Source organism: Diceros bicornis, chromosome 40 (assembly GCF_020826845.1).
Source record: "Diceros bicornis minor isolate mBicDic1 chromosome 40, mDicBic1.mat.cur, whole genome shotgun sequence".
In the NCBI taxonomy this organism is placed as follows: domain Eukaryota; kingdom Metazoa; phylum Chordata; class Mammalia; order Perissodactyla; family Rhinocerotidae; genus Diceros; species Diceros bicornis.
In genome coordinates, this window is record NC_080779.1 from 13,019,677 (window position 1) to 13,045,950 (window position 26,274).

Sequence of the window (26,274 nt, forward strand, 5' to 3'; positions counted from 1 at the left end):
GCCAAGAACACACGATGGGGAAAGGACAGTCTCTTCAACAAATGGTGTTAGGAAAACTGGATGTCCACATGCAAAAGGGTGAAGCTGGATCACTATCTCACACCACTCACAGAAATTTACTTGAAGTGGTTTAAAGAGTTAAATGTAAAACCTGAAACTGTAAAACTTCTAGAAGAAAACACAGGGATAAAAGCTCTTGGTCATGGCAGTGATTTTTGGATAAGATGCTAAAAGCATAGGCAAGCAAAGATAAAATAAACAAATAGGACTATATCAAGCTAAAGTGCTTCTGCACAGCAAAGGAAACAATAAATTGAAACTGATAAAAATACTGACAAATCATATATCTGATAATGGGCTAATATCCAAAATATATAAAGAGCTCATATAACTCAATAGCAAAAATCAAATAATATGATTAAAAAATGGACAAAGGACCTGAATAGACGTTTTTCCAAAGAAGACATACAAATGGCCAATAGGCACATGAAATGTGCTCAGTATCATTAATCATCAGGGAACTGCAAATCAGCACCACAGTGAGATAGCAACTCATGCCTGTTAGCATGGCTGTTATCAAAAAGACAAGGGATAACAAGTGTTGGCAAAGATTAGAGAAAAGGAAACCATTGAACACCATTGATGGGAATGTAAATTGGTCCAGCCGTTATGGAAAACAGTATGCAGATTCCTCAGAAAATTAAAAACAGAGCTACCTTATGATCCAGCAATCACACTTCTGGTTATATATCCAAAGGAAAAGAAGTCAGGATCTTGAAATGCTGTTTGCACTACCTTGTTCACAGCAGCATTATTCACAATAGCCAAGATATGGAAACAACCTAAGAGTGGGTGGATGGATGAATGGATAAAGCAAGTGTGATATGTGTGTGTGTGTGTGTATATATGTATATACATTGTGTGTACATATAAATGTATCACATTGTACATTTAAAATTGCTGAATTTTATTCTATGTAAATTATACCTCAATAAAAATGTGACAATCAGGAAGTATAAACAAGAATTAAGTCCATAACTCATGAGAATGGTGAGTATTTATGGGATTAGAAAGTTCACCAGGTTTTTGGGATGTGGATTAATAGATGAAAAAGCAGAGGAGGTTTCAGGTCAGATGGGAGCCATGCTCATGTTGTAACCCAAGCTCCAGAGAGGATTTAGGCTCTTAGGATGGAGTAAGAAATGAAGTTTGCTCTGCAGTGCTAGTTCACTCTGCTATGCAGAGCAGCAGTGGGGAAGAGAGATCAGAGGACCCCCCGACTAAAGAGTTGGAACAAGCTGCCTGGGGAAAATTATGGCTGCCAGTTAATGTGGCAGGTTCCCCTGAGTAAGCCCCTCTAAATCCTGGCATATGGGGCTCCCAGCCTAAGGCCTGGCTTCCCTGCCACACACCTGAAAAGGAAACCTCCCAAATAGGTCCCACCCAGGGACAGAGGACCCAGTAAGTCTTCCATTCAACAATGAAGTCTATGAGGATAAAGGTCTAACTGACTCATTGTCAGAGGAAAGCTCTTGGAAGCAGTCCGTTTTTCTCAAAGATGAACAAAGAACCAGGGATCAACAAGAAAAAATTCAGTAACACAGAAGAGAAGGACTAAAATGATCAGAACAGTTGACCCAGTGGAAATATAAAACATGAACTAGTAAAACAAACTACAGTCTTTACAAGGATTTGAGAAAATATTGCATCCATAAGACAAAAACAATGCTGTTGGAAAAATAGAGATCAATATTGCGTTTTGTTCGTTTCTGCTGTGGTGCTTTGTATATTACGCTTTGTGTTAGATTTATTTCTGATCATGTCTGTCTTCTCGCACAAGAATGCATTCCTTTTTTTTTTTTTTTGTGAGGAAGATCAGCCCTGAGCTAACATCCATGCCAATCCTCCTCTTTTTGCTGAGGAACACCGGCCCTGAGCTAATATCTATTGCCAATCCTCTTCCTTTTTTTTCCCCAAAGCCCCAGTAGATAGTTGTATGTCATAGTTGCACATCCTTCTAGTTGCTGTGTGTGGGACGCGGCCTCAGCATGGCCGGAGAAGCGGTGCGTTGGTGCGCGCCCGGGTTGCGAACCCGGGCCGCCAGTAGCAGAGTGCGCGCACTTAACCACTAAGCCACAGGGCTGGCCCAAGACTACGTTCCTTGAAGACAGGATCATGGTAGTGATCGGTGATTACTGAGTGAATTTAAAGTTGGTAGACAGCCGGTTCTCTCTCAGCGTGTCCCTCGGAACTGCTGTGGGCTCAGATTCCGGGTCTGATGACTCCCGTGTTCTGACTGTAGATTGTATTTATGAGACATTCAGGTTCACTCAGTTTCCAAGGTAGTAGAGGTAGAGCAATACCCAGTGGGTTTTTGTTGATTCTACTTAATATGAAAATAAAACAGATAGTTCCAGTGGTTTTTTCAGGGCTGTTTACATGCAAGTATGTAATGACGTTGTTTTTCTAAATGTCTGTCTTGTCTTTGAATGAATCCAGGGGCATCATTTGAAAGCTCAGGCTCTGTCTGGATTGGGAAGAAGTCAGGAAGTGTTGAGGGAGTTTCTCTACTGCCTTGCTTTAAATCCTGAATGCAACTCAGTGAAGAAAGAAGCACAGAAGGTGTGATTTCCTTTAAATGATGTTCTTCTTTAAGTCTCATTTACCGCCTTCGTGTCCATGCTGAGTAACTGCTGCATGTAAAATAAACAAGAAATATAATTCTGGATATTCATGACAATGTGATAAACACACAGTAATAATGATAAGATCCATGCATTTGGTGACTTTCATCCATGGATAAAGCAGAATGTTTCATGAGACAGCACACATGCACATCTCAGTTCTGCTGAAGGAATGACACGTGTTAGTGAGGCGGGGTTGATGTGTGAGGCTGGGGAGGCAAAGAGATTTTTCCTAGAGTTTGTAGTTTCAAGTGTTATAGTTTGTGTAGGAGCTTTATAAAAAACATTGTGATAGATGCGAAATATATCAGTTGAGCTGCATAAGTTGACTTGAAATTTTCAGCGTAGCTTCACCAGCATGATGCAGAAATATCTGCTCTTTTATGTTTAACCCAGTCTAGAGGGCATTGAGTCACACTTAATGTAGGAACCTACCCTATAAAAAAGCCTATGTAATAGTTACAGGCTTAGCACTTCCAGTGACCAGGAGTTCTTTTTTATATGTCAGTATTTTCCTCATTTAACACTATTGCCAGCTTTTACCGTACAGTTATCCTGTAATTTCTACTTTACAGTCTAGTTTTATCTTCTGGAGCAAGACAAAATCAGTTCTTCCTCCTTCATTCTAAACCACCTTAGATATTTGAGAACAGCTGTTATCTTTGCCTTAAGTCGTTCTTTGGACCAAACATCCTCTTCCCATAGAACAGGTTGTAAGGTTTCCTCCTCTGGATGCATTCTAGTGTACCCCAAGTTTCAGCACCCACATCTGACAACTACTGGTGGTGAACTCTTACCTTCTTTTGTGTTCATGTCATGAGGTGTATTTATTTATTTTTAGCCTGATACCATCACATTGTTGGCTCCTATTAGAACTATAGTTAGCTAAAACACCTAGATCTTTTTTTTTAAATGAGAACTTTCTAGCGTACTTTTTATCCTTTTTTTTTTTTTTTTCTTTTTTGTTTTGCAGTTGATTGTTCTTTGTTAATCCTGTTGAATTGTAACTCATTGGTTTTGGCCATTGTCTAAACTTGTCAAAATAATACGAATCTTGAGTTGGCTATTTTAACTATCCCTGCCTGCTTTGTCCCACCTGAAAATGTCACAAGAATCTTAAAATATATCATATCTCAGCTGATCTTTACAACAGCATAAAATTCAGCCTGAGGTCAGAGAGATTAAAGATTAAGCAGGTTCAACAAAGTTCCCAGGACCGGAATTTAAGTCTCGTGCATTCTTGTCTGTCTGGTGCTTTTTCAGACATGATGTTTTTCCCTCCAGCGTTCTGTGGGTAATAGATATCTTCTATCACAAATAGTGCGAAAACACTGCCAGCCTTTTGGTACCCGTGAAGCGTGGTGCCCTGCCTGGCACCACCTGCCGAAGCTCCTCAGAGTCAGTGCTGAGGACACTGATGTCCCTGAGGACACTGATGTTGAGATGCTGTTCCTCGTTGCTGCCGAGGTCGTGGGTTCTGGTGCACTCACCTATCACATGAGGAGCACTGGGGGGATTCTTTGTTGAGGCGTTAGCCACTTCTTTTTGCCTCTCCTAGGCCCTTGGATTCAGCTGAGTCCAGAGGTTTGGCAGGACCCTCGAGTGACTGGCAGTCACTTCCCACCACCACCAAAAGCTGGTCCATGGGTCCTGAACCAGAAATATGGCCTTTCACCTGTCTTCCTTTCAAGTCCTTTGCCAGGTGTCTCTTCTGATTCTCTTGTAAATTGAGCAGTCCTCTAGAAATATCTCAATCCTGTGGGTGATCACAGTTTAGAGTTAATCTGAGGCCCCCTGTAACCTCTGTACCCCCCTTTTGTCTCTTATTCATGAGACTTTTAGAGAGATTTTCTGTAGAAGATGTGTAAGGACCAGACAGAGAGAAAGTGTAATGCTCATATTTTGTAATTGTTAAGACTAAAATGGAAAGGGACTGGGAGCTAAAGTGCTTACAACATTCACTGTGGTTTCAGAAACGTTTGAATTTTAAAATATTGTCAATTGTAATATGGTAATTATTCTTTTCAATGTTTTAGGCCTGTTTGGCCTCACAGTTTCCTGTGAATGTGAAATATATTTTTCAAAAGTGCTTTAACATTTTTTTCTTGGCAATTTTATAGGTAATGTGTGAGGTGTTTTTTCCAGCTTCAGAAAAGGTGCATCCAAATTTAATCTCTTCCATCCAAAGCAGAACGTTGAGCACCAGATTAAAGGCTCAGTGTCGCAGCCATGTGAACACTCAGCCTCCCCTGGAAGAAGGTGATAATGCAGGGAGTTCTAAGGTATGAGGTGCTTGTGTTTGTCAGTATTATCTTGATAAAGCTTTGTGTAATTCCTTAATTTTGAATGTTTACAAGCTATTCAGACTGTGTGGCATTACGTTAGTTCGAAGTACTTCTCAAGACCAGTTCTAGCTCCTCAACCTGAGAGTTGAAACTTTTAAAGGAAATTGGTAGAAATTATGAAAATGATTGAAGATTGAAAGAAACTTTTAGACATTTCCGAACAACCCAAAGCATCAGGAGACTTGAAATTATTTATAATTATTTCTTTTCTCCAAGAAAAAGCAGGGGATGGTTATGAATATATGAAGACTGATGTTCAGTTGATCTTTCTCAGGAAGAAATCATCCTATATTTTACCGTGAAAAGTGTAAAGTTCATCTTAGAAGTTAATAGATGAAACCAATTATGAAGGAAGAGTATAAGCCCTCTTTTTTCCAAATATTTCTAAGAAAGGCTACTGCAGGAATTTTTTTTTGTCTTATATTGTGATTTCTTTAATATTCAGGATTCTTTTTTCCTTCTTAACCAGAGTGCATCTGAGAAATCCGATGTGTTTAGAAATGCCAGTTCTTCAGTTTTATGTTATATACTGGGTCTGCACTTTGAGGAGGATAAAGAAGTGTTAGAAAGTATCCTTCCAGTAGCACCCAGCACCGGTTTAAAGAGACAGTTTCCGGATGATTTGGAGAATGTGCAAGGCGTGAACACCCCTGGAAAAATTCCCAGGAAAGGTCAGTAAGCTGTTTGCCATGGACTTGTGTGACTCCAGAGTGAGAGAATGGCAGCTAATATTCAATATATTTAAAAAAAATTTACACAGGTAGTTTAAAATTAATAATGAAATGAATATATCAGCTTTAAGATTATAGAACAGTTTAAATGGTTAATCCTTCAAGGACTTGCTAGAAATAGCAGAAAAAATTTAGGTGTAGCTTAACTTTTATTTGTGCTTACTGTCTAGATCACTTATTGCTATATACTGTTAATTGGACAGGAACCTTTCCTGCCCTGCATGATTTGTTACATTGGTATAACACATTTTATCCAGAGGAAATACAGTTATTGCATGCTGTTATCCAGATGTGCAAGTGTTAATTATAGCATTTTAAATTTTTTCAGAGGCAGATTCCTCACCTCAAAAGAACATGAACTCTAATGTAGGAGAAGGTCCAGAGCTCTCGATAGATGTAACTGACTTTGAGTGTGCCCTTTGCATGAGGTAGGATGGTGTAGAATCTATGCCACTTGAAAAATTCAGCCTTTCTGAATTTTATATCCTAAACATAATGAGATTTTTATTATCAGAAAAATTACATATATCTCAGTAATAATTGATTTCTCTTTAAAAAATTTGATAAGGAAAATATAAATGGAAATGGGTATAAGTGATTTCTACAAAGTAAGGGAATTGCCTAAGGAATTCTTATTATAAAATAAACAGATTATTTGAAAGTTTCTTCTGGACACTTTTTCTGAAAACTCAGATGTGTTTTCCAGGTTGCTCTTTGAGCCCGTCACTACACCATGTGGACATACCTTCTGCCTGAAGTGCCTTGAGCGCTGCCTCGACCACGCGCCACACTGTCCACTGTGCAAAGAGAAACTTTCGGAAGTAAGTATTTCTTGTGAAACGAGAAGACGGTTCCGCCCTCTTCTCATCCCTCAGTAGATGGTCAGTTCGTGGGTTGGCTTTGCTTCTACTACCCATTTTTTAAAGAAAGGCAGATTTCTCCAACCAAAGGTAGGTCTGTTTCCCATCTTTCTGATTTCTCAAAAAATACACAGGGAAAGTTTGGATACAGAAACAACTAAATGTCAAGGAAATTTTCAGGCATGAATTATAGTTGAGATATATTGAAAATAGGTGACATTGTTGGAACACTTAGTATATGTTAATTATAAAGAGTTGAGATGACATTACTGAGCCCTTACCATATGTTAATCATAACAGACTGTGATGACATTATGGCGCACTTGACAGGCGTCAGGGATTCTCTCCTTTACCTCATCTCAAGGTGGAGTCATATTCATAGTACTCAGTTTTGCATAGGATTAAAGACTTGATCATTTCTGACTACTGGGAAGTCCCTTTGGTGCATAAGTATCTTTTGTCTGAAATCAAAACCAGTAAAAATTAAGTTCCATGGGGGAAGCTGTTTAATTATATCTAACCCAAATATACTAGCCTGGTGGTTTAGTAGTTAAGATCCATCTCTCTTACCACTGCAGCCTGTGTTCATTCCCCAGTCAGGGAACCACACCACCCATCTGTCAGTTGTCATAGTGTGGTGACTGCGTGTTGCTGTGATGCTGAAAGCTGTACCACCTGTATTTCAAAAACCAGCAGGGGCACATATGGTGGACATGTTTCAGCAGAGTTTCCAGACTAAAACAGACTAGAAGGACCTAGCCACTCCCTTTGAAAATATTGGCCATGAAAACCCTATGAATAGCGGCTGAGCATTGTCTGATACAGCGCCAGAAGGTGAGAGGATGGCACAAAAGGACCAGGCGGGGTTCCGCTCTGCTGTATACAGGGTCACTGGGAGTCAGAATCAACTCCACGGGGCTTACAACAAACAGGTATAAACTGTTAAATCCATACATTAGGTATGATAAATACAATAAATAATGTTTAAAAGCTGAATGCTTTTGGGTCAGTTTTTCAAATAATGAATGTGTATCAACTGTATTGGGCTCTGGTCCTGTTGGTGCCACTAACTTTCCACAAAGCAAGTTATTTAACTTCTTTGGATGGGAGGGAATTTATGTTTTCATCCATAAAATGATACTGATTATATTTTCCTTAATTACCTCCTACAGATTAAACTCACTTAATACATTTGAAGTAGGATAAAGTGATTTTTTTAAATGAGTGTACTGTAAAATTCATTTTTAAATCTGACATGGTAAAGGAGATAGTATACTTAAGTGAATTTTTAAATGTAACTAATAATTTTTAATTTACTGCTAAAACTTGTTAAAATAAGTTATTATAATTGAACCCTTTCTAAAATATTATATATACCTACTTGCTTTGTTAAATTGCACTCCTACTGAATCTTTCTGCGTTATTCAGAGCTCTCACTGTGAACATCAACTATTGTGCTATGCACCATGCGTTGTGATGGTAGACGCTTTTTGAGTCTACGTAGCGGTTTCCGTTGGTGGTTCTACTCCACGGTGTTTGCTGTCTCTTCTTGCTAGCAGTGACATAGCATCTCACCTGCTGCCTTGTTGTACCCATGCTTGTCTGGGCCAGTGGGTACAGCCCTGGTGGAGATGCTCGCCTGTTCTCAGAAAGTGAAATGGATGTCTGTGACCATTGTTTGTATCACAGACCCTTCATTCACTTCTGTGTTCAGTGCTGCCTCACAGGAGGCTATGCGATGAAGTGGTGTCTGGAGGTGGCACTAGAATTTAAGCTCCTTAGGGACAGAGATGATTTCTGTTTTTCACTCTTATTTCCAGGGACCAGAACACATACTAGAGGTTCAGGAAATCTTTGCTGAATGAATGAGTGAATGACTGCATGCAAGCTATACGTAGATTGCCAATCTTCCAGAAGTTATAATATAATAAAACTAAAATCCAGAATCATAATTTGATCTTTCTTCAATGCAGAAATCACTTCATGAATTTATACTTCCTCACATGCATTATTATACACATGATTTGTCAAATCTTTATATCTACAGAAGCCTTGTTAACATAATGCCAAGTAAAGCAAATTTTATTGCATTACTCTTCAATAAAAGGATACCATAAACTAAGTTTATAAATACCTATGTGATTAATAATGAAAACTATGAAGTAGTATTGTGAATTAAGTAAGACTTGTTTCTGCTGGTTATTCTGTGACTGAGGTTCTCAAACACAGCTGTTTCCAGAGGTTGAACTCCTAGTTCTCAGTCAGTTACAGCAATATGTGTAGCTTTTCACACAAGCTGGAGGGAAACGTGGCGGTATGTCAGGACTCACCCAGACATATGTGTGTGGGAGTTGTGTAGAGCCAGAAATGCAGCAGGTTTCCAGAGAAACAGCAGCACAGCACATTGAAACCTACAGGCCTGGGGTCCTGACTGTGCCACGGTGGCTCTGCACTGGTCCCTTAACCTTTCTGAGACCCTGCCTCTTCTTTAGTGCAGTATAGACAATACCTGTAGTAAAGTGCTGTTTTAAGGCTAATATATGAAGCATCTGCAATTGGTACCTTATGTATATTAGAATGTCAGTGAAGAAGAGGTGTTATTTATAAATTCACATGCCTGAGATAAAAACAATGTACACACACAGAGTAATAGTTATTCAGCCGCATATGACCCTTCAACCCATTGATCCTAGCACTTTTTTATTCAGTTTCTACCTACTATCCCCTTCACATCTTGCTTTAATTCCTTGGTCCCTCACTCCCTTTCTCAACCCAAGTGAAGTCAACTCTGCGTTTTGCATGTGTCCGTATAAGTAACATAGCAAAGTGAGAGAAAAACCAGAAAATTGGGGAGGTTGGTTTCAATTTAAATACACAGTCTTAAATCTTAGACTCAAAACATTAGTAGTCATTCTTACTATTCTTTCTAGTAGCTTCAGTTTTTCACTCTCCAAGATGATTATTTCATGTTTCTCTTCTCTCCCAACAAATCCTACTCGCTTTCACTCTTCCTCTCTGATATTATGACACTTGATTGAAAATCAAGAAGCCGTCAGGATTGGGATTGCCTCATCCTTCCACCAGGTGAACACCTCCTGCCCTTTTTTCCTAGAGGAGGAACTGCCCTGCCTCGTCCCTGCCAGGCTGACCTCCGTGCTCTCCTCCCCATCCCTTCTGTCTTCTCAAAGACCACACCTCTCTGCCTCCTTGTGGACCTTTCCGACTGGGAAGAAGGTGCTTTGCCCTTTAGAATTAATTACCACGTGGTATTATTTAACATTTTCTTTTGTTACAGTTGTTGGCAAGCAGAAATTTTAATATAACTATTCTGGCCGAAGAATTAATATTTCGGTATTTGTCGGATGAACTGTCTGATAGGAAGAGAATATATGATGAAGAAATGACAGAACTATCAAAGTAAGTCCCCATGCTCTATGTCCTTGGTCTTGCATAGAGATTAAAGAAGAAAATCGTCATTAACCTCATAGCTTTATCTTGGTATTTTCACCCCTTGGCGGAGAAATCAGAAAGCCTCAAAATAGAAAAAAATATTAATTGCAAAGAGTTTATGGAAATAATTGAGATTATAAGACATATCTTAAAAGTGTGTTTTAACAAAATTGTGTAGTTGCTTTCTGTATCTAAATAAGCAAAATTGAATTTTTCAGAATGGAAAAGGCACAGTATATATAAACAGAAGGGAAAACAGCATTACCACTCAAAATAGGCTTCACAGTTGTTTTGTTGTGTTGTTTTTTTAATTCACAGTTGTTTTTTTACAGTTGTCTTTTAAAGTGATTAAAGTTTTGTTTTGTAGTAACCTTAACTATTGAGATCTTTTAATTCTTCAACTCTTTTTGTTTAGAACTCATTACCTTTGACTACTATGTAGTTTTTGCTTTCATCAGAATTTTTTTCTTATTCATTTATTGCTGTTTTTATTTTTATTGGGATATAATTGACGTATATAACATTATATTAGTTTCGGGTGTACAGCATGATTGGGTATTTGTATATATTGCAAAATTATCACCACAGTAAGTCTAGTTAACATCTATCACCATACATACAGTAGTTACAGAATTTTTTTTGTTGTGGTAAGAACATTTAAGATCAACTCTCTTAGCAACTTTCAGGTGTGCAATACAGTGTTATTAACTACAGTTACCATGTTGTACATTACATCCCCAGGACTTATTTTATAACTGGAAGTTTGTACCTTTTGACCTTCTTCACCCATTTCTCTCACTCCCCTCCACCTTGCCTCTGGTAATCACCCATCTTTTGTCTGTATCTATAAGCTCAGTTTTGGGATTTTTTTTTTTTAGGTTCCACATATGGGTGAGATCATACGGTATTTCTCTCTCTCTCTCTGAGTTATTGCACTAAAGATAATGCCCTCAAGGACATCAGAATTTTTTTTATACTAGTCATAAGCTATAACTTTTTCTAAGTAAACTAATACAATTCAACATGTTCTCTATCATCAAATTAAATAAGATAGTTTTGGCAGGAAACCCGGGTGAGCTGAGAACTTTCTTATAGTGTGGTCCTTGGCTTTCTTTTCCACTCAAGACTGAGGCAGGCCTCGGTTTTATTTTGTAAATGAGAGAACTGAGGTTGCTAGCTTTTGCTTGCTCTTTTATAATGACTAATACTCCCTTCTGTTTCTAATCGCTCCTACATCTAAGTTAACCTTTTCCTTTACCCTACAGTCTGACCAGAGACGTCCCCATCTTTGTGTGCGCCATGGCCTTCCCCACTGTCCCATGTCCACTCCAAGTCTTTGAGCCCCGCTATCGGCTTATGATAAGGAGATGCATGGAAACTGGCACCAAACGCTTTGGCATGTGTTTATCTGCTGAGCATGCAGGGTGAGAATTATCAGCATTCAAAGGATCCTAATTAAATGTATCATTTGTCGTTTTTCTTGAAGAACAGTTGAGGATGATGTTGAAAATCTCCAGTGGCTCCCATTACATAACAAAGTATAAATTCGAGCCATCCATGATGTGATCTCAACCTTCTTTCTAGCCTCTTCTCCTACTCCTTCCTTTCAAACTTTGTACCTGCTGGTCCACTACGATATCATTTGTCCTTCTCTCAATACAGTTCATGTTTTCATACCTCCATGCTTCTCTCTGCCTGCAGTTTTCTTTTAGCTCATCAATTTACAAATGAATCTGGTCCAACTTTTCAGATCTTAAGAAAATTGCTACATCCTCCACAAAACCTTTTTTTATCTGCACAGCCAGAAAATTTTCAGTCTTATAAAACCCACAGCACTTGGTTTTTACCTCTCCTTGTTTGACATCATTTATCTAGGGAAGATGTTCCAAATCAGCAGGCAGCTCCCCTCCGTGGGCTGCTTTGGGGGCTCTGGGTCCTTCCCGTCTCTTGGCTTCCTGAGCCCATAGGGCTTTAGCAACACTGCTTGGTCGTGATGAGGTCACTACATCCAAGTTCTGGCTGGTGGAAGAGGCACATGTGCTCTTAAAGGATTGTGGAGAGAAGGGACATACATCCTTGCTGCTCACACCTACTGCAGAGGAGGCTGGGAAATGCAGTCCACCCATGTGCTCAAGAAGAAGAGGAGAATGAATTTTTAGGGCCACCTACTAGTTTCCACCATAAATACTTTAGGAACAGATCATTTTGAATATATGTGTAGGACCTTTATGGAGAAAATTCTACTTTATTGGAAGACATTCAAGAAGATCTAAATAAATGTAGAGAAATACCATGTTCATGTATGCATGGACTCAATGTTATAGAAATGCCAGTTTTACCCAAATTAATCTATAAATCCAGAGTAGTTTCAGTCAATATCCAGGAGGGTTTTTTTCATGGAATTGCTCAAGCTGATTTTAGAATCAGAATGGAAAAGCAAAAGACAGACTAAGACCATGATGGTTTTGAAGAAAACAGCTGAGCAAGATGGGAGAACATTCCTACAATGTCAGACTTACAAGTCATAGTAAGTAGACCATTGAAACAGAGTATAGAGATAAGAAACTGATCCACTCATATGGACTTCAAATTCATATATAGTTTTATGAGAAAATGCAAACTACTCAATAAAAGGTACTCAGAAAATTAGTGGGTAGCCCAAATGGGGAAAGAAATCTCTTCTCTGCCTTATATCATACACACAAAATAACACATTTACATTCCCAGTATGAAATGTGGAAAACAAAATATTAAAAAACTTAAGAGAAAGTGTTGGGGACTATTTTTATAGTTAGGAATAAGAAAAGAATTTTTTCTTTTTTTTACACAGGATGCTGAGGACACATAGTGTAGAGGAAGAGATTAATTTGAATATATTAAAATTTGATTCATCAAAATCAGCAAAAGCTAAGTGAAAAGACAAGTTCCAGAAGTTCCCCTCCCACCGAGGACATAGAGCAGTGTGAAGAGTGTTACTCTAGATAAATTACAGAACATAAGTTTCTTGCGCCCATCAGAGTGCGTAGGTTGCTCAGGGCAACGGAGGAGAGCCAGGTCCCTCCAGGGAGAGAGTAGACAAGAGCCCTGGCTCACCTGTGGCAGAGCTCCAGAGAAGACGACGTACAAGTGTGCAGGAAGAATTCAGCTAATTTTTTTAGCAAATTTCTAATGGCCGCCTGTGGACAAGCGTGAGAGTCTAGGTCCCCTTGGAGCTGCGGATGCAGGGGGAGTTTGTACCCACTCACAGGTTCCCGTCCACAGATGGGATGCTCCTTGGAGAGACAGGTTCTGCAGCGGAGACAGACTTTGGAGGGGCTGACATTTGAGGCTGCCTACTGGTCACTGGGGCTACAAGTCCTCCGTTGAAGGGGATTTTCAGGGTGCCTCCGTGCACGCCACAGCTGTAGATAAGATAGTTCTGTTAGATAACCAGGAAGAGACAGTTGTATTAGAGATCTCAGAAGGGGTGTCCAGCAGGCAGTTGGCGTGTAACTTGAGAATCATCACTCATCATTAGTTTGAAGATGTGTAGTGAAGTTGTTCATTCGCTTTAGAATCAGATAGCCTTGGGTTCAAATCTTGGCTTTAAATCTTAAACTGTGTCCTTAGGTAAGTTGTTTAATTTTTCTAAGCCTCCTTGTTTTTGTGAGGCTCAAATAAGTACATATTGTAAACTGCTCTGTGTGGAGCTTGACACAGGGTGGGCACACTCAGTATCATCGGGATACAGACGACAGTTAAAAACCGCGAGAGAGGGTAAGATCACTGGGAGAGCTTGGAGGGAGGACACAAGTAGCCAAGGATGCCCTCGTGGGTAGTCTCAGCGTATAAGGGGCATTTGGAGGAAGTGAGCTGTGAAGGGCTGGATTGGTCAGAGAGGGCAAAAGGAGAGTAGCAGAGGGTGTTGGGTCAGTAAAGGTCAGCAGGGTCATGTGACTTCTGCTGGGGTCGTTTCAGTGAAACACTGGGATATTGAGGTGTGAAATGGAGACAAGGAGATGAAGGCAGTGATTGTAGATGACTTTCCATAGCAGTTTGTTGGGGAGGATGGAGTTGACCAGCATCGGTGGAAGTGGAGGAGGAGGGAGCAGAGTCTGAGTGACCTGGGGGCCTGGGCAGGGTCTGTGCTTTCTGGAGCTCCTGACGGTGCTCCCTGGCCAAGGGGGCTGAGGATTTAAGAGTCCATCTCTCTCCATCCCTTGGGTCCTTCTCAAAGCACGAGCTTGTTTGAACAACTGAGGCACAAGTGCTCTCTCACCTCCAGCCCTTCCTCTGCAGCCATTGCACACCAGTATACTTCCCATTTACCAGAAGGAATCATCTGCAGGTGTCTCAGAGAAAATAACCTTGGTGGTTCCATGTGGAGACACCATTTGTTTTGTTGGATTTTTTATTCGTTTAAGACCCAGACTTACATCTAGGGAAAACTAAAGACTTCCTGCATTTTTTAAGTCATGGTCATTTCTCTGGACTGTCCTTTCAGGATTTCAGAGTATGGCTGCATGCTGGAGATTAAGGAGGTCAGAATCTTCCCTGATGGGAGTTCCGTGGTGGATGCCATTGGCATTAGTCGGTTCAGAGTTTTAAGCCACCGTCACAGAGATGGCTATAACACGGCAGACATTGAATATCTTGAAGACGAAAAGGTGAGGTTTATTTTACTGGTGTATGTTCAAGAGGTCAGTCACCTTATTTCCCTCTGCATTGTGGAAAAAACTTGGTCAAATTTTTAATGACAATATTACTTATTTCCTCCTTAGTTCAGCACTTAAGTTATTTATTATCTCAGATTTTTTCCTGATTTGAAGCTGATAGAAAAATACTCTCCTCCTGAAAAATTTACCTTATTGCCAAAACTTGCAAAATGGGTTTGGGATTCATTGTTTTGATGTTCTAGTCCTGAGATTGGCAAACTTTTTCTGTAAAGGGCCACACAGTAAATACCTTAGACGTTCCAGGCCATATGGTCTCTGTTGCCACTGCATAACTCTGCTGTCGTAGCACAGAAGCAGCTGTAGACAATATGTGAACGAATCACCATGACTGGTTTCCAAAAAAATGTTATTTACGAAGACATGTGACTAACAAGTTGACTTTTGAGCAGTAGTCACTCTGAACTAGGTAGTGGAATCAGTTCAGAGTGAGACACAATATAAAACAGTAGTGCTGAGAAGTACCTTCTGAAGCTGAGTATAAAAGGCTTGGATCTCTTATCCCTTAGGAATTATTTGTGTGTCTAATAGAAATATCAGGACACATAATTTGACAGATTAACAAAATGTTTTGAAGGGATTCTCAAAAATACTTGTACAAGGATGTCCATAGTAGTCTTATTCATTAAGCAAAACTGGAAACAGCTCAGATGCTCATCAGCAGGTGAATGTATAAGCAAATTGTTGTATATTCATACTGTGAAATATTACTTGGCAATAAAAAGGAGTGAACTACTGATGCACAGAACAACACGGATGAATCTCATAGACATTATGCTAAGCCAGAGGAGCCGGACACACAAAAAATGTGTACTGTTTGACTCCATTTATATACTTCCAAGAATGGACATAACTAGCTTCTGGTAGTAGAGGTCGGAGAGTGGTTGTGGGATGGGAGTTGTGATTGACTGGAAAGGGGATGCAGAAATCCTTCCAGGTGGCTGAAATGTTCTCCATCCTGTTTACAATGGTGGTTTCACTGAAGTATACAGTTGACAAAACTCTTTGAGCTAAACAATTAAGATCTATGCATTTTTTGTATGTAAATTATGCTGCAACAAAAACATTAAAAATATATAGGAGGAGGAAATCCTTGGATTGTTGTATCCCTCTTTTGAATTCTTTGGTTCGCATTGAGAAATGTGGAAATGGAGAGTCTTTAGCCATCTCACATCACACTGGAACTCACTTTGGGGACAGCGGTGTTCACTCGTGACACCTGTGAGTAGAGTCACACCAAAGTGCCAGCTCTGTCCCCTTTCCAGCTGCTGTTTCAGGTCGTCTGTGAGCACAAGGCCTCGCAGTGCGGAGGAGCAGAGCACAGCGAGTCCAACTCCAAGGTCTCGGGACCAGGGAGCTGGGTTTAAAGGCTGTGACTGAAAGTGATAGTTCTCAGGGTCCCTCTGCTGCCCTGATAACAAATCTGATGGAGGGTTTATCGACTATTGTTGTGGATGATGGCTTTGAATGGCGTATGTATTTATTTTAAAATGGGGAGCCTAAATAGCTACAACATGAAATAATTTTAGTGTTTTTTTTTTTTTAAAGAAAACACTCCACTATATAGGAATATTTGATTTGTATAGATCAAATGGAGAATGGTTATATGTATTACAATCTAATTCCTTAGTTTACCGTAGTTTTCATAGATACTGGAATTTGATAACTAGACAGGACCTTAATGGTCTATTCCCATTTTACAGATGAGAAAACTCTGTCCTAAGGAGGCTATGTGACTGGCTAAAACTCATCCGTGAGAGTCAGTGATGAAGCTAGAACAAGCCCCCCAGGCCCCTGATCCCCAGTCCTTGCACTTTCCACTCAGGTTCCTAAGTAGGACCGAGACATGCTTGAAATGAGTGACTTGACAGGGAGATGGGTGCCCAGAAGCAAAGCATGGTAAATCTAAAGTGTTAGGGCCACCACTGACATGAGGCCAATGCAGTGAGTGCACTGTAGCTGGAACATCTGTTGGAATATAGTCTGGTGATATGGAATATAATTTTTAAACTGTTTAACTCTTTGACTTGGGTGTAAAGTTTTTAAACTGTTAAACTCTTCTACTTCTAGGAAACTGTCCTGAGGGAATGACAGCCCCTTCTGTCACCACAAAAAACCCCCAAAAAACCACTTTTGCATAAGTATTTATATTACTGTGTTATTTTTAAAAATGAAAAATTGGGAATGATGTTAACATAGCTTATGAGAATGGTTGAGTAAATATGGTATAGCTCAAATATATGATTGCATGTAGCCATGAAAATTATTCATAATAGCATGGGATATGTGCTTATATTGTAGTGTTGAGAGAAACATCAGAGTGCGATAGACAGGATAGATAGATCTCCACTATGTAAAAAAAGTGCAGTTTCTATGTTGAGTATGTATCTTGTTTATAAAACACTAATGAATTATCAAAGTAATTAATGCCATGAATCCATTTAGCAGAAGCAGCAGAGGTCACTCACTGTATTTCGTGTGTAATAATGAATTGTTAAACTGGTCATGTCTTTTTCCTTGGTCAGGTGGAAGGTCCCGAGTGTGAAGAACTTACCACTCTTCATGATTCAGTTTATCAACAGTCTGTTTCCTGGTTTACTTCACTTCGGGATCACATGAAAGAACAAATTTTAAGTCATTTTGGGTTAATGCCAGACAGGGAACCTGAGCCTCAGGTACGTTCTCCTTTTTTCTTATACGATGCTGTGATTTCCAGTTGTGATGTGTGGCGGTATTATGTTATATACTCCATGTGCTTATGAACCAGTTCATTTATTAACAGCCCAAAGAAGCACCTAATACAGTAGCATGTGCCTTTTGGAGCAAAGCAATAAATGCTTTCTGATTAATGCTGCATAAAGGTAATTTCTTTTCTATCAAAAATCAGTTTATTCTGATCAGCTGTCAGCTTTTGTACTTTTACTTCTCTCATCAGCATCGTAAGATTTAAATAGCAATTTTGGTTTATTGGCATCAACCCTCCACATTTGGCGCATCACATTGCCTGGCACCTAATAAACAGGTGTCACATAAATGAAGAGCAAATCTCCTAACTCTTGTTAAGTCAGAAGCTTGTGCCCTTCTGTTCGCTCGTCATGGGCTTCTGCTGGTGCCCCGCAGGAGGGCTTTCGGTGAAGCTGGTCCTTTAAGCAGTGAATGGGCTTCAGGTGTGTGCAGCATTTCTGAGTGCCGGTGACTCCTCTCCTCTGCATTTGGGTGACAGAGCCAGGCAGCGATGGTTTAGGATTGTGACTGAGAGCATACAGTTCCCCCTACTGTACACACACACCCCTCTGGAGAAAGGTAGGGAGGGACCAGCTCTCAGTGGGTTTAGGCTCAGATGAAATGTCTTTTGTGTCTTTTCCATCCATTTTTATCTTTTCCTGTCTCTTGAGGGCTTCTGTCTTTTACCACCACCTGAGTTCTGTCTTTTCCAAACTCAGGACAGTGCTTTAAGACAGAAATTGCCTCTGAATCCTTCCTCACCTTCCACTTTCCCATAACCCCCTCTTCCTACTCTGCGTTGTAGCTCAGATTCAGGGAGCAAGGCGGTTAGACTAATTCGAATCAAGGTATAAATCATTCTTTTCTGTAGGGATTTTTACTTATTAATCCAAATTAGTCTCTAATTGGGAGATACAAATTACACAAATGTAGTGGCTTAAGACAACAGAAATTTATCTTACAGTTCTGGAGGTTGGAAGTCCGACACAGGTCTCACCAGGCTCTGATCAAGGTGATGGCAGGACTTGATTCCTTTTTGGAGGTTCTAAAGAATCCATTTCCTTACCTTTTTAGCTTCTAAAGTCTGCTGGCATTGCTTGGTTCTTGCCCTTTCCTCCATCTTCGAAGCCAGCAGTGTTACACTGTCTGACCATTCTTCCACAGTCACATCTCCCTCTGACCACAGCCCAGAAAAGTTCTCTGCTTGAAGGATCTGTGTGATGACATTGAGCCCACCAGGATAATCCAGCATAATCTCTCCATCTCAATGTCCTTAATCACTTCTGCAAAGTCCCTTGTGCCATGGAAGCTACCATATTCACAGGTTTCAGGAATTAGGGAGTGGACACTTTTGGGAAACTATTTTTCTTCCTACCACAGAGGATTTTAGGTAGTACATGGGAGATATTTTTATGCTGAGCCCTTCCCATTAAGCATGCCACTCAGTTTTTCCCCACTCTGTTAGATGAGGAGGGAAAAGGAGAGTTGTGAATCGTGTAGAAGGTCGTTTTCTCCAACCCTTGGAAGGGAGGCTGGTGCCTTCCTCACAGTGGCTTGGCTGCTGCTGTGCACTTTGGCCTCAGTGTTACTCCTAATCTTTCAGTAGAAGCTACCTCACCCTAAGCTAAGGTGACTCCACAGTCCACCCTCCCTGGTTCTCAGCTGGAATTCTGCATTGGAAGATGCCTCTCTCGCAAGCCCTTTTGTGAGTTCCCCCACACTTAGATGTGTAATGTAAGAGTAAACTGTATTTTGAGGGCTGGATGAATTGTGAAGTAGACCTAAGTTAGGAGGTGGCACTTAATTCTTGCTCATGTTTGTTGGTGAAATAAAAGACAGCATTGGAAGGATAGACTTGATAGGCTTGTATTTTAGGCGATAATTTTGTGGTTTCCTTTCCTTTCTTTTGCAGGGTAATCCTAGTGGTCCTGCTTGGTCCTGGTGGATCCTGGCGGTGTTGCCATTGGAACGCAAGGCTCAGCTGGCTATACTCGGCATGACCTCGCTTAAAGAGCGTCTGCTCGCCATTCGGAGAATATTAGTCATCATCACGCGTAAGATGAATAGTCGGCAAGAGCTGGTTAATAGCAGAGAGAGAAATAATTGATTTTCTCTCTCTGTCAAGGTTTCCGGAAGCCATTGTACTTTCATGAGGAATGTGAGGAGGGGACGAGTAGCATCGCATTCATCACATTTTGTAAAATGCCTGTTGATAGTGTTACAACATGGAACACTTAGCAGATATTGACTCCTACTCAAAAGTTAAGTCTGTGCCTGGTGGAATCTGACTCTGTGCAAGGTTAGCCTGAAGTTTGAATGGAGCCCATGGTTGGAAAACAACCTAAGAACATCTCTTTGAAGCAGATGCTTCTGGCGTGTGCAGTGCACTGACAGCATGGGCACCACAGATGGTTTGCAAATGGTTTAGGTTTTTGCAAGGAAGAAGGAGTCCCTTCCTAGTAAAGTACCTTGCTACACCAGATGGGAACAGCGTGCTTCAGTGGCCAGACAGTAAGGGGGCAATCATATTTTTATCTGGATGCAGATTTCTCAGAGCACGGGCTAACCAAAAATGTGCTTAGCTTTTGTGTGTCACTGTGAAAGTTGTCTGTGAAATTGAGGAATCAAACCATTGTCCAGTGCAGGAGCCGAAATTAGGCCTTACCCAAGAAGTAGCCGCTGCCGGATAGAACTGTGTTTTGTGTCCTGCAGTGGTTCAGTTGTTGGAAATTGCATGTTGTAATCAAGTGAATGTCAAAATACAGAAAGTGTACCTTGGATATAGGAAAATCCGAGAACAGTATAGTTGATTTGAAGGGATGTGTGTTTATACACACTCAATAAAGAGCAAAACTGAGTTAAAACTGTACATGCATTGGGATGTCAAGCCTATGACCAAACTAGTGCAAAGAACCCCTTGAAAGCATAACCCTGTCTCAAAAGATTCCTCATTTAGGAATCTTTTCATCTTTCTACTAGGATTTCCATTAGAAATTAGGCCCATCAGTAAATTTGAGTTCACCACCCATCCACTAATGCACGAAGACATTAAAAACCTGCTCTGAAATGGAAATCTATCTATTCTAGGAAAACATACTGGGAGAAAATTCAAGGAGAGGGAAGCTGGTAAGGGATGTAAATATTCAAGTTTTTCTCCAACACAAACCGAAAAATTATCTTTGTATTTTTTGAAGTTTTACAGTGATCAGAGCAGGTGTTACCTATTAAAAAGCAATACCTATAACTTCCAGCCTCTAGTGCGTATTGCTAACTTTGATTGGAATAACCATGTGAACCTGAGATACTGAACTGTTCTCACTGGCCCAAGCAGCTGGTGCATTCAGTTAACTGAAAGATGATGAGGACCAGACTAGAGGGCAAATCACAGCTGTAAGTTTTGCTGTATTCATTCAAGGTATATATATGATTTTGAGTTTTAAAAGATAGATTGCATAATACCAAATGTTGGTGCTTTATTGATCTATCAAGCATTTTATTAGAAAGACCTTATAATAGTATTTTTTTTTAATTGTAGCCCTTTTCAGTAGCTAAAACTCAGTTTCATCGTGTGAGTTAGAAGACACTACTAGTGGAACTTAGTCATAGAGTGAAAATGTGAAAGTATTTTCCAATGACGTGTTTCCAGTCCCTCACTTATTATCAATCTCAAATCTCATCTTGAACATGGTTTACAGGCAATTTGGCCAAGTGGTTTCTAAAAGATTTTATTAATTTATGCATTAACAATAATGTTCAACTTTCTTAGGCATTATAACCTATGCTGATCATTTAAAAGAAAACAAAACTGTATTTTGTATGCCAGGAGACCTTTGTTAAAATGGTTCATGGAAATTGGTGTGCATTGAACATTCTCTGTCTTTTTCTTTTGGAAAATCATTTTCTACCTTAAAACTATGTAATTATTTCCCTTTGTGGATGTCTAAATAACCACAATGTGATCATAATTTCTCCAGGAGCCTTCCTGAAGTTAGGTGTCTATGCTCAGAGTATGCAGGCTTTTCCCGTAACAACTGGATGCTATTGCTCTCTCAGCCTCACTCCTTAAATGTCATAACTCACACAGTTCTTTAACCAGAACCATTAAGTTATCTCTTCCTGAATCTTTCTACCTCTTTCTGAGTCGTCTTCTCATTCTGAGTGCTCTTATGTGAAGCCTGTTCAATAGTAGTGATGCAGACTAGAGCAACAAAAGTTTTTTTGTTTTTGTTTATTGACACCAAAGGGAATTGACTGTGATCACTTCATGCCCAGTCCAGCATCACACCTCCGCAGAGTACAAAGCAGGAGTGGATTGCTACTTCCTGAGCACTTAGGCTACATTGTTTATCAGGAAGTCCCACCAAGGAAATAATATCCTGAGTCACATTATGAAGGAGGCTTCCTTTTATAAACTTAAAAAAAGAAAGAAACCCAAACTCCAGTTTGCTGCAAATTGAGCTAAAGCAGAACAATCCCCTGCCTCCTCCCGCGCACCTCTTTTCTGTCATGGAGATGTCATTTCTAAGGATTTCTCAGAAAATAGTGTAATCTCTTGTTGGAAGTCAGAGCATTCCAATTTAATTTCACTGAAAATGTTCCAACGCTACCGCTCTAGTTACATCAGAATAAAAACATAATCTACTTAGAGTAATAACAGTATGGGGGAGTAATTTTTCTTGAAGTACAGTGCACTGTTAGGTATTTTTCCATTCACTCTCCTAAGTGGCTTGACTCATCATTCCATCCCTGCCTGTGTCTTTGAAATGCAACTGATACCCTGACAGGCAGGATTCTGAAAGCCCATGAGATTTTTAGGGTATCACATCCCTTATGTGTCCCCGTCTTCAGACTTGAAAGAATATTTTTTAAAGTTCCAAATGAAAACAGTTTAAAATTTTAAGATTTATCCGTGCAACCACAATAATTTTTAATCAATTCAAGTACCAAATTTTGAGTGTTATCCCATTTTTATGACCAGAAATATGTCCTTTCTTCTCCTAACCCCTCTGCCTAGACCAAAAAACACCTAGACTATTTACTAAGTTGTATCTCAATTCTTGATTTACACCAAGTCTTACCAGAGGGCTTTTGAATCATCAAGGAACAAAGTTAGAGATGGTAGAATTACCATGCACTGTGGTATTATCATTTTGTCATCAAGTTATTTGAAAATTGGCAGCTGTTAGAATCAAAATACTCCATTGCCTGACCTAGCTATATTATGCCTGCCTTTTAAAACTGCTCATCTGTTTCTTTTCCTTTCTTTCTTCTTTTGTGTTTACTCCCACCACTTAAATTGCTTGGGTAAATACTACTTGTTACAATTTAGATGCTGTCAAATAATAAAAAAGAAATGTGAAAGATATGAAGAAGAAAGATAGTAACACATTAGGAGGAAAATAAATGTGGGTGGTTTTGATTTATTTGTTTAAAGCACAAGGTTTTATTTTTCCCAAATACACCTGTGGAGTAGGGCAGGGAGGGCCCCGAGGGCCCCGTCTCCCATTTTCAACATGGATAGCAGTGGCGGCTGGCAGAAGCTCTTCCTCTGTAGTGCCGGTCCTACTAAAAGGCCCTATTCTGATTCTGTGGTTCACCAAACCTGATTCCCAGGGAAGCTAGATCTGAATGGTTAGGGTAAGCTGTGCCAGCCACACACAGGGGGAAAATTGACCCCTGAATGTTGCCACATATCACCTGTTCTCTACTAAGGCTAGATACTTAATTCTGAGCCATTGACTTCTGACTCCTAGGAGAAAGTCTCTTCGTCTTTATAACTCTTCACCTTAACCTGAACCTCTCAGCTGCTAAAAACTCTTAACCAAAATCTGCTGAATCCTATAAAGTAGCTTTTGGTAGAAGATCTGCTTTTAGGTGAATATTAGAGTATTGAATGTTAGAATATTGTGATAGCATAAACTAATGGAGAAATTAAAGTGCCACCATTGCACTCAGCCATGCTGGGGACATTAGCTCTGATTTGAGCCCAGGTCTTAATTTATAAAGGTAACTGAGTGACAGCACAGAAAAGTCAGTGCCATTGAAAGAAGAGTTTATTGTTACAGTTCTGCTAGAAATGAGGAGTGTGGCATGACATGCAGGGCCACGTGGGGAAGCATGAGAGTCAAGAGAAAGAAGCAGGAGCGAGGGGAAAGCATGGAGGAACCTTCACCATGTTTCTGTGGAAAGGTCAGGCAGGGCAGAGAAACAGCTTAGGATGGGCTAGTTCGAATAATGTCAGTGGGCTCTGGGCTCTAGGAATGGCTCTAGTTGTCTGGTACTGGCCCTGAGTAATTAAGGCAGAGGATTATTGCCTCCTGGAGTGTAAGAGCTGAACAGAGGAGGAGGCTCAGAGTGTGGGCTCTGGATTGGTTGGTTTTCATGTGAAAGTTGTGCTCCCTGGTGGGCCCTTTGCTGTCTCTAAGAATTGGCTAGTCCATGGAGGGGCAGTCTCCTGAGTCAGTGAGGCCCCCATGGTGTCAAAAATATCATAAAGTATTTTTTTTTTTTTCCTGAGGCCATCAGCCCTGTGCCAGCATCTGCCAATCCTCCTCTTTTTTTATTTGCTGAGGAAGACTGGCCCTGGGCTAACATCCGTGCCCATCTTCCTCCAATTTATATGGGACGCCACCACAGCGTGGCCTGGCAAGCAGTGCGTTGGGGCCTGCCCGGGATCCGAAGTGGCGAACCCCAGGCCGCTGCAGCAGAGCGCTCGCACTTAACTGCTTGCCCCCCCGGGCCGGCCCCTCATAAAGTATTTTTTAACACATGATTAATACAGTTGGTCCTCTGACGTTTTGATATCATATTAAGGGGACTTCGGGGTGATGATAATGGAAAATTTTAGAGAGTAGGGCATAAGTTAAACAGCATAGAAAGCATTTTATTATGAGAGTATAAAGGAGGAACACCAGTAGAGGGATAAGGAGTCCTTGAGGCCAGCCCATAACTAAGTTCCTCATTTATATGCCATTAGCCAAGGGTCTTCAACAGTATCTTGGTGGAGTTGTGAAATGTGTTAAAAGTATGAATCTGATAATAATATCTTGGTGCATTTCTCAGATCAAGATGGCAGGTCCAGCAGTTATGTTCTTGGAGGGTATGATCTGATAATTTAGCAAAGTATATTAAAGATTAGTGGTATTTGTTTGTAACCAAGGGAAAGGAGTGGTTGTGGTTGGAGATGCAGGGCAGGAGGTCGTGGTGAAAAGCTGGAGAGGGGGTGATAGTAGGAGAAGGCAATGGGGAGTGAGTAGTCTTCTCCCAGAGGGTTTAAGGAGCTGACTGATAGAAGGCAGATGCTTCCTGGGGAAAGTAATAATTGCCATTAATTTTTGGAATGGTGTACAGATAGTAGTAACCTCGACCAGATTTCACTTTAGACATGGGAGTTTAGGGGTATGTGTTTGGCAGAGAGCAAGGAATACACCAGATGCTTGTCCAGTGTTTTTGCTGCAGACGTCTTTGCCACGAACATTTTCGCCATGTAACTAATTGGTTATAAGATAATTTTGCTGTAAAAGATAAAATGAAAAATGAAAATAAAATTAATAACATCATTTAAAAGACTTTATTGTAAAGAAAATGCAAAATGCAAAAAAAAAAATTGAATACATTTAAAATGTGTGTGGATTCACAGCAATACTGCACCCATTAGTGATTTTATTCTGTGGATTGTACCTAAGCACTTGTTTGCAAAATATTTCTTTTATAGTATTATACATTTTTTTTGCTTGTTGATTCATCACCTCATTTGGCATCGTGCTTTTTCTTTTGCACCAAAATTTCTTCCTTTGCTAAGACAGATGTCAGTGTTGTTGTTCATTCTTGGCATATTGTCACATGTCGTTGATAGACATTCCCAAGTTCTATGGGAAGTGTGAGTTCAGCTCTGGCAACTTTGAGTCCCTTGGCTTTTCTCCTCCATTGTAGTGTGTTTCGAAATAAGAAACCAACTCTTGGGGAAAATCATCATCACCTGGAAGAAATTGTCCTTACAGCCAATTACACAGTGGATTCGTCGGTGGAGAAATGGAGAAACCACACTGTCAACCAGTAATTTTATCTTTTATGGCAAAATTGCCTCACAGCCAATTAGTTATGCGGCAAAAATGTTTGTAGCAAAAATGCTTGCACAAGATTTTTGTGGCAAAGATGCTTATGGTGAAAATACCTAGAACCACCAGGATTATGGGCTAAACAGGCAGCAAGCTCAGAACCACAATAGAATCCCTAATATTGAAGGAAGAAAAGCAAAAATGTCCTAATGTCCAAAAATGTCCTAAAAAAGTGTCTAATTTGTGCCTTAGGAAAGGCAGTCTATAGGCAGAGGTTTTAGTGTCTGGGATAGTCGTCTCCCTTGGCAAGCTCGTGGTCTGGGGAGATGTCTGAGCCAGAGTGGTGTTGTCTGGGAGGTTGGACTTGGGATATTCGTCTTAAGTTGATACCCACTCAGGTTGATGTGGGTCTCACCATTTGCTATGGTTAGTTGAAACATTGGCTCATTTGAAGAGTTTGCAAACCAGTGGAAGCGCCGTTGGTAATAAGAGGAACAGTCAGCAGAATTGTGTGCAGCTGTGCTCTGGGCAGAGTTTTTGTTTTGTGGTGGAAGTTTAGGTTCAGTTATGTCCCATATCAGAAGAGCAGGAACCTGGCCTGTGAGAATGTCTGTGATTAATGGGTCCCAAGAGAGTATGTACCCTTGATCTGGTCTCCAGCCTTTATGGGATGGGGGCAAGACCAAAAAACTTGTAAAGGGAGGGAGAAAC

At 40.3% G+C, this 26,274-nt stretch overlaps 1 protein-coding gene across 1 annotated transcript in view; it reads left to right on the top strand.

The window, feature by feature from the left end:
- LONRF2 (LON peptidase N-terminal domain and ring finger 2) overlaps positions 1 to 20,756 on the top strand; it is a 45,962-nt gene extending 25,206 nt beyond the window's left edge. Inside the window, 10 exon segments of the mRNA XM_058534463.1 lie at positions 2,500 to 2,622; positions 4,805 to 4,966; positions 5,499 to 5,700; positions 6,089 to 6,188; positions 6,467 to 6,581; positions 9,916 to 10,037; positions 11,336 to 11,494; positions 14,554 to 14,716; positions 17,308 to 17,457; positions 19,419 to 20,756. Of these exon segments, the coding sequence (XP_058390446.1) occupies positions 2,500 to 2,622; positions 4,805 to 4,966; positions 5,499 to 5,700; positions 6,089 to 6,188; positions 6,467 to 6,581; positions 9,916 to 10,037; positions 11,336 to 11,494; positions 14,554 to 14,716; positions 17,308 to 17,457; positions 19,419 to 19,613 (1,491 nt within the window). The 3' untranslated portion in view covers positions 19,614 to 20,756.
- Positions 20,757 to 26,274: the final 5,518 nt, after the last annotated feature.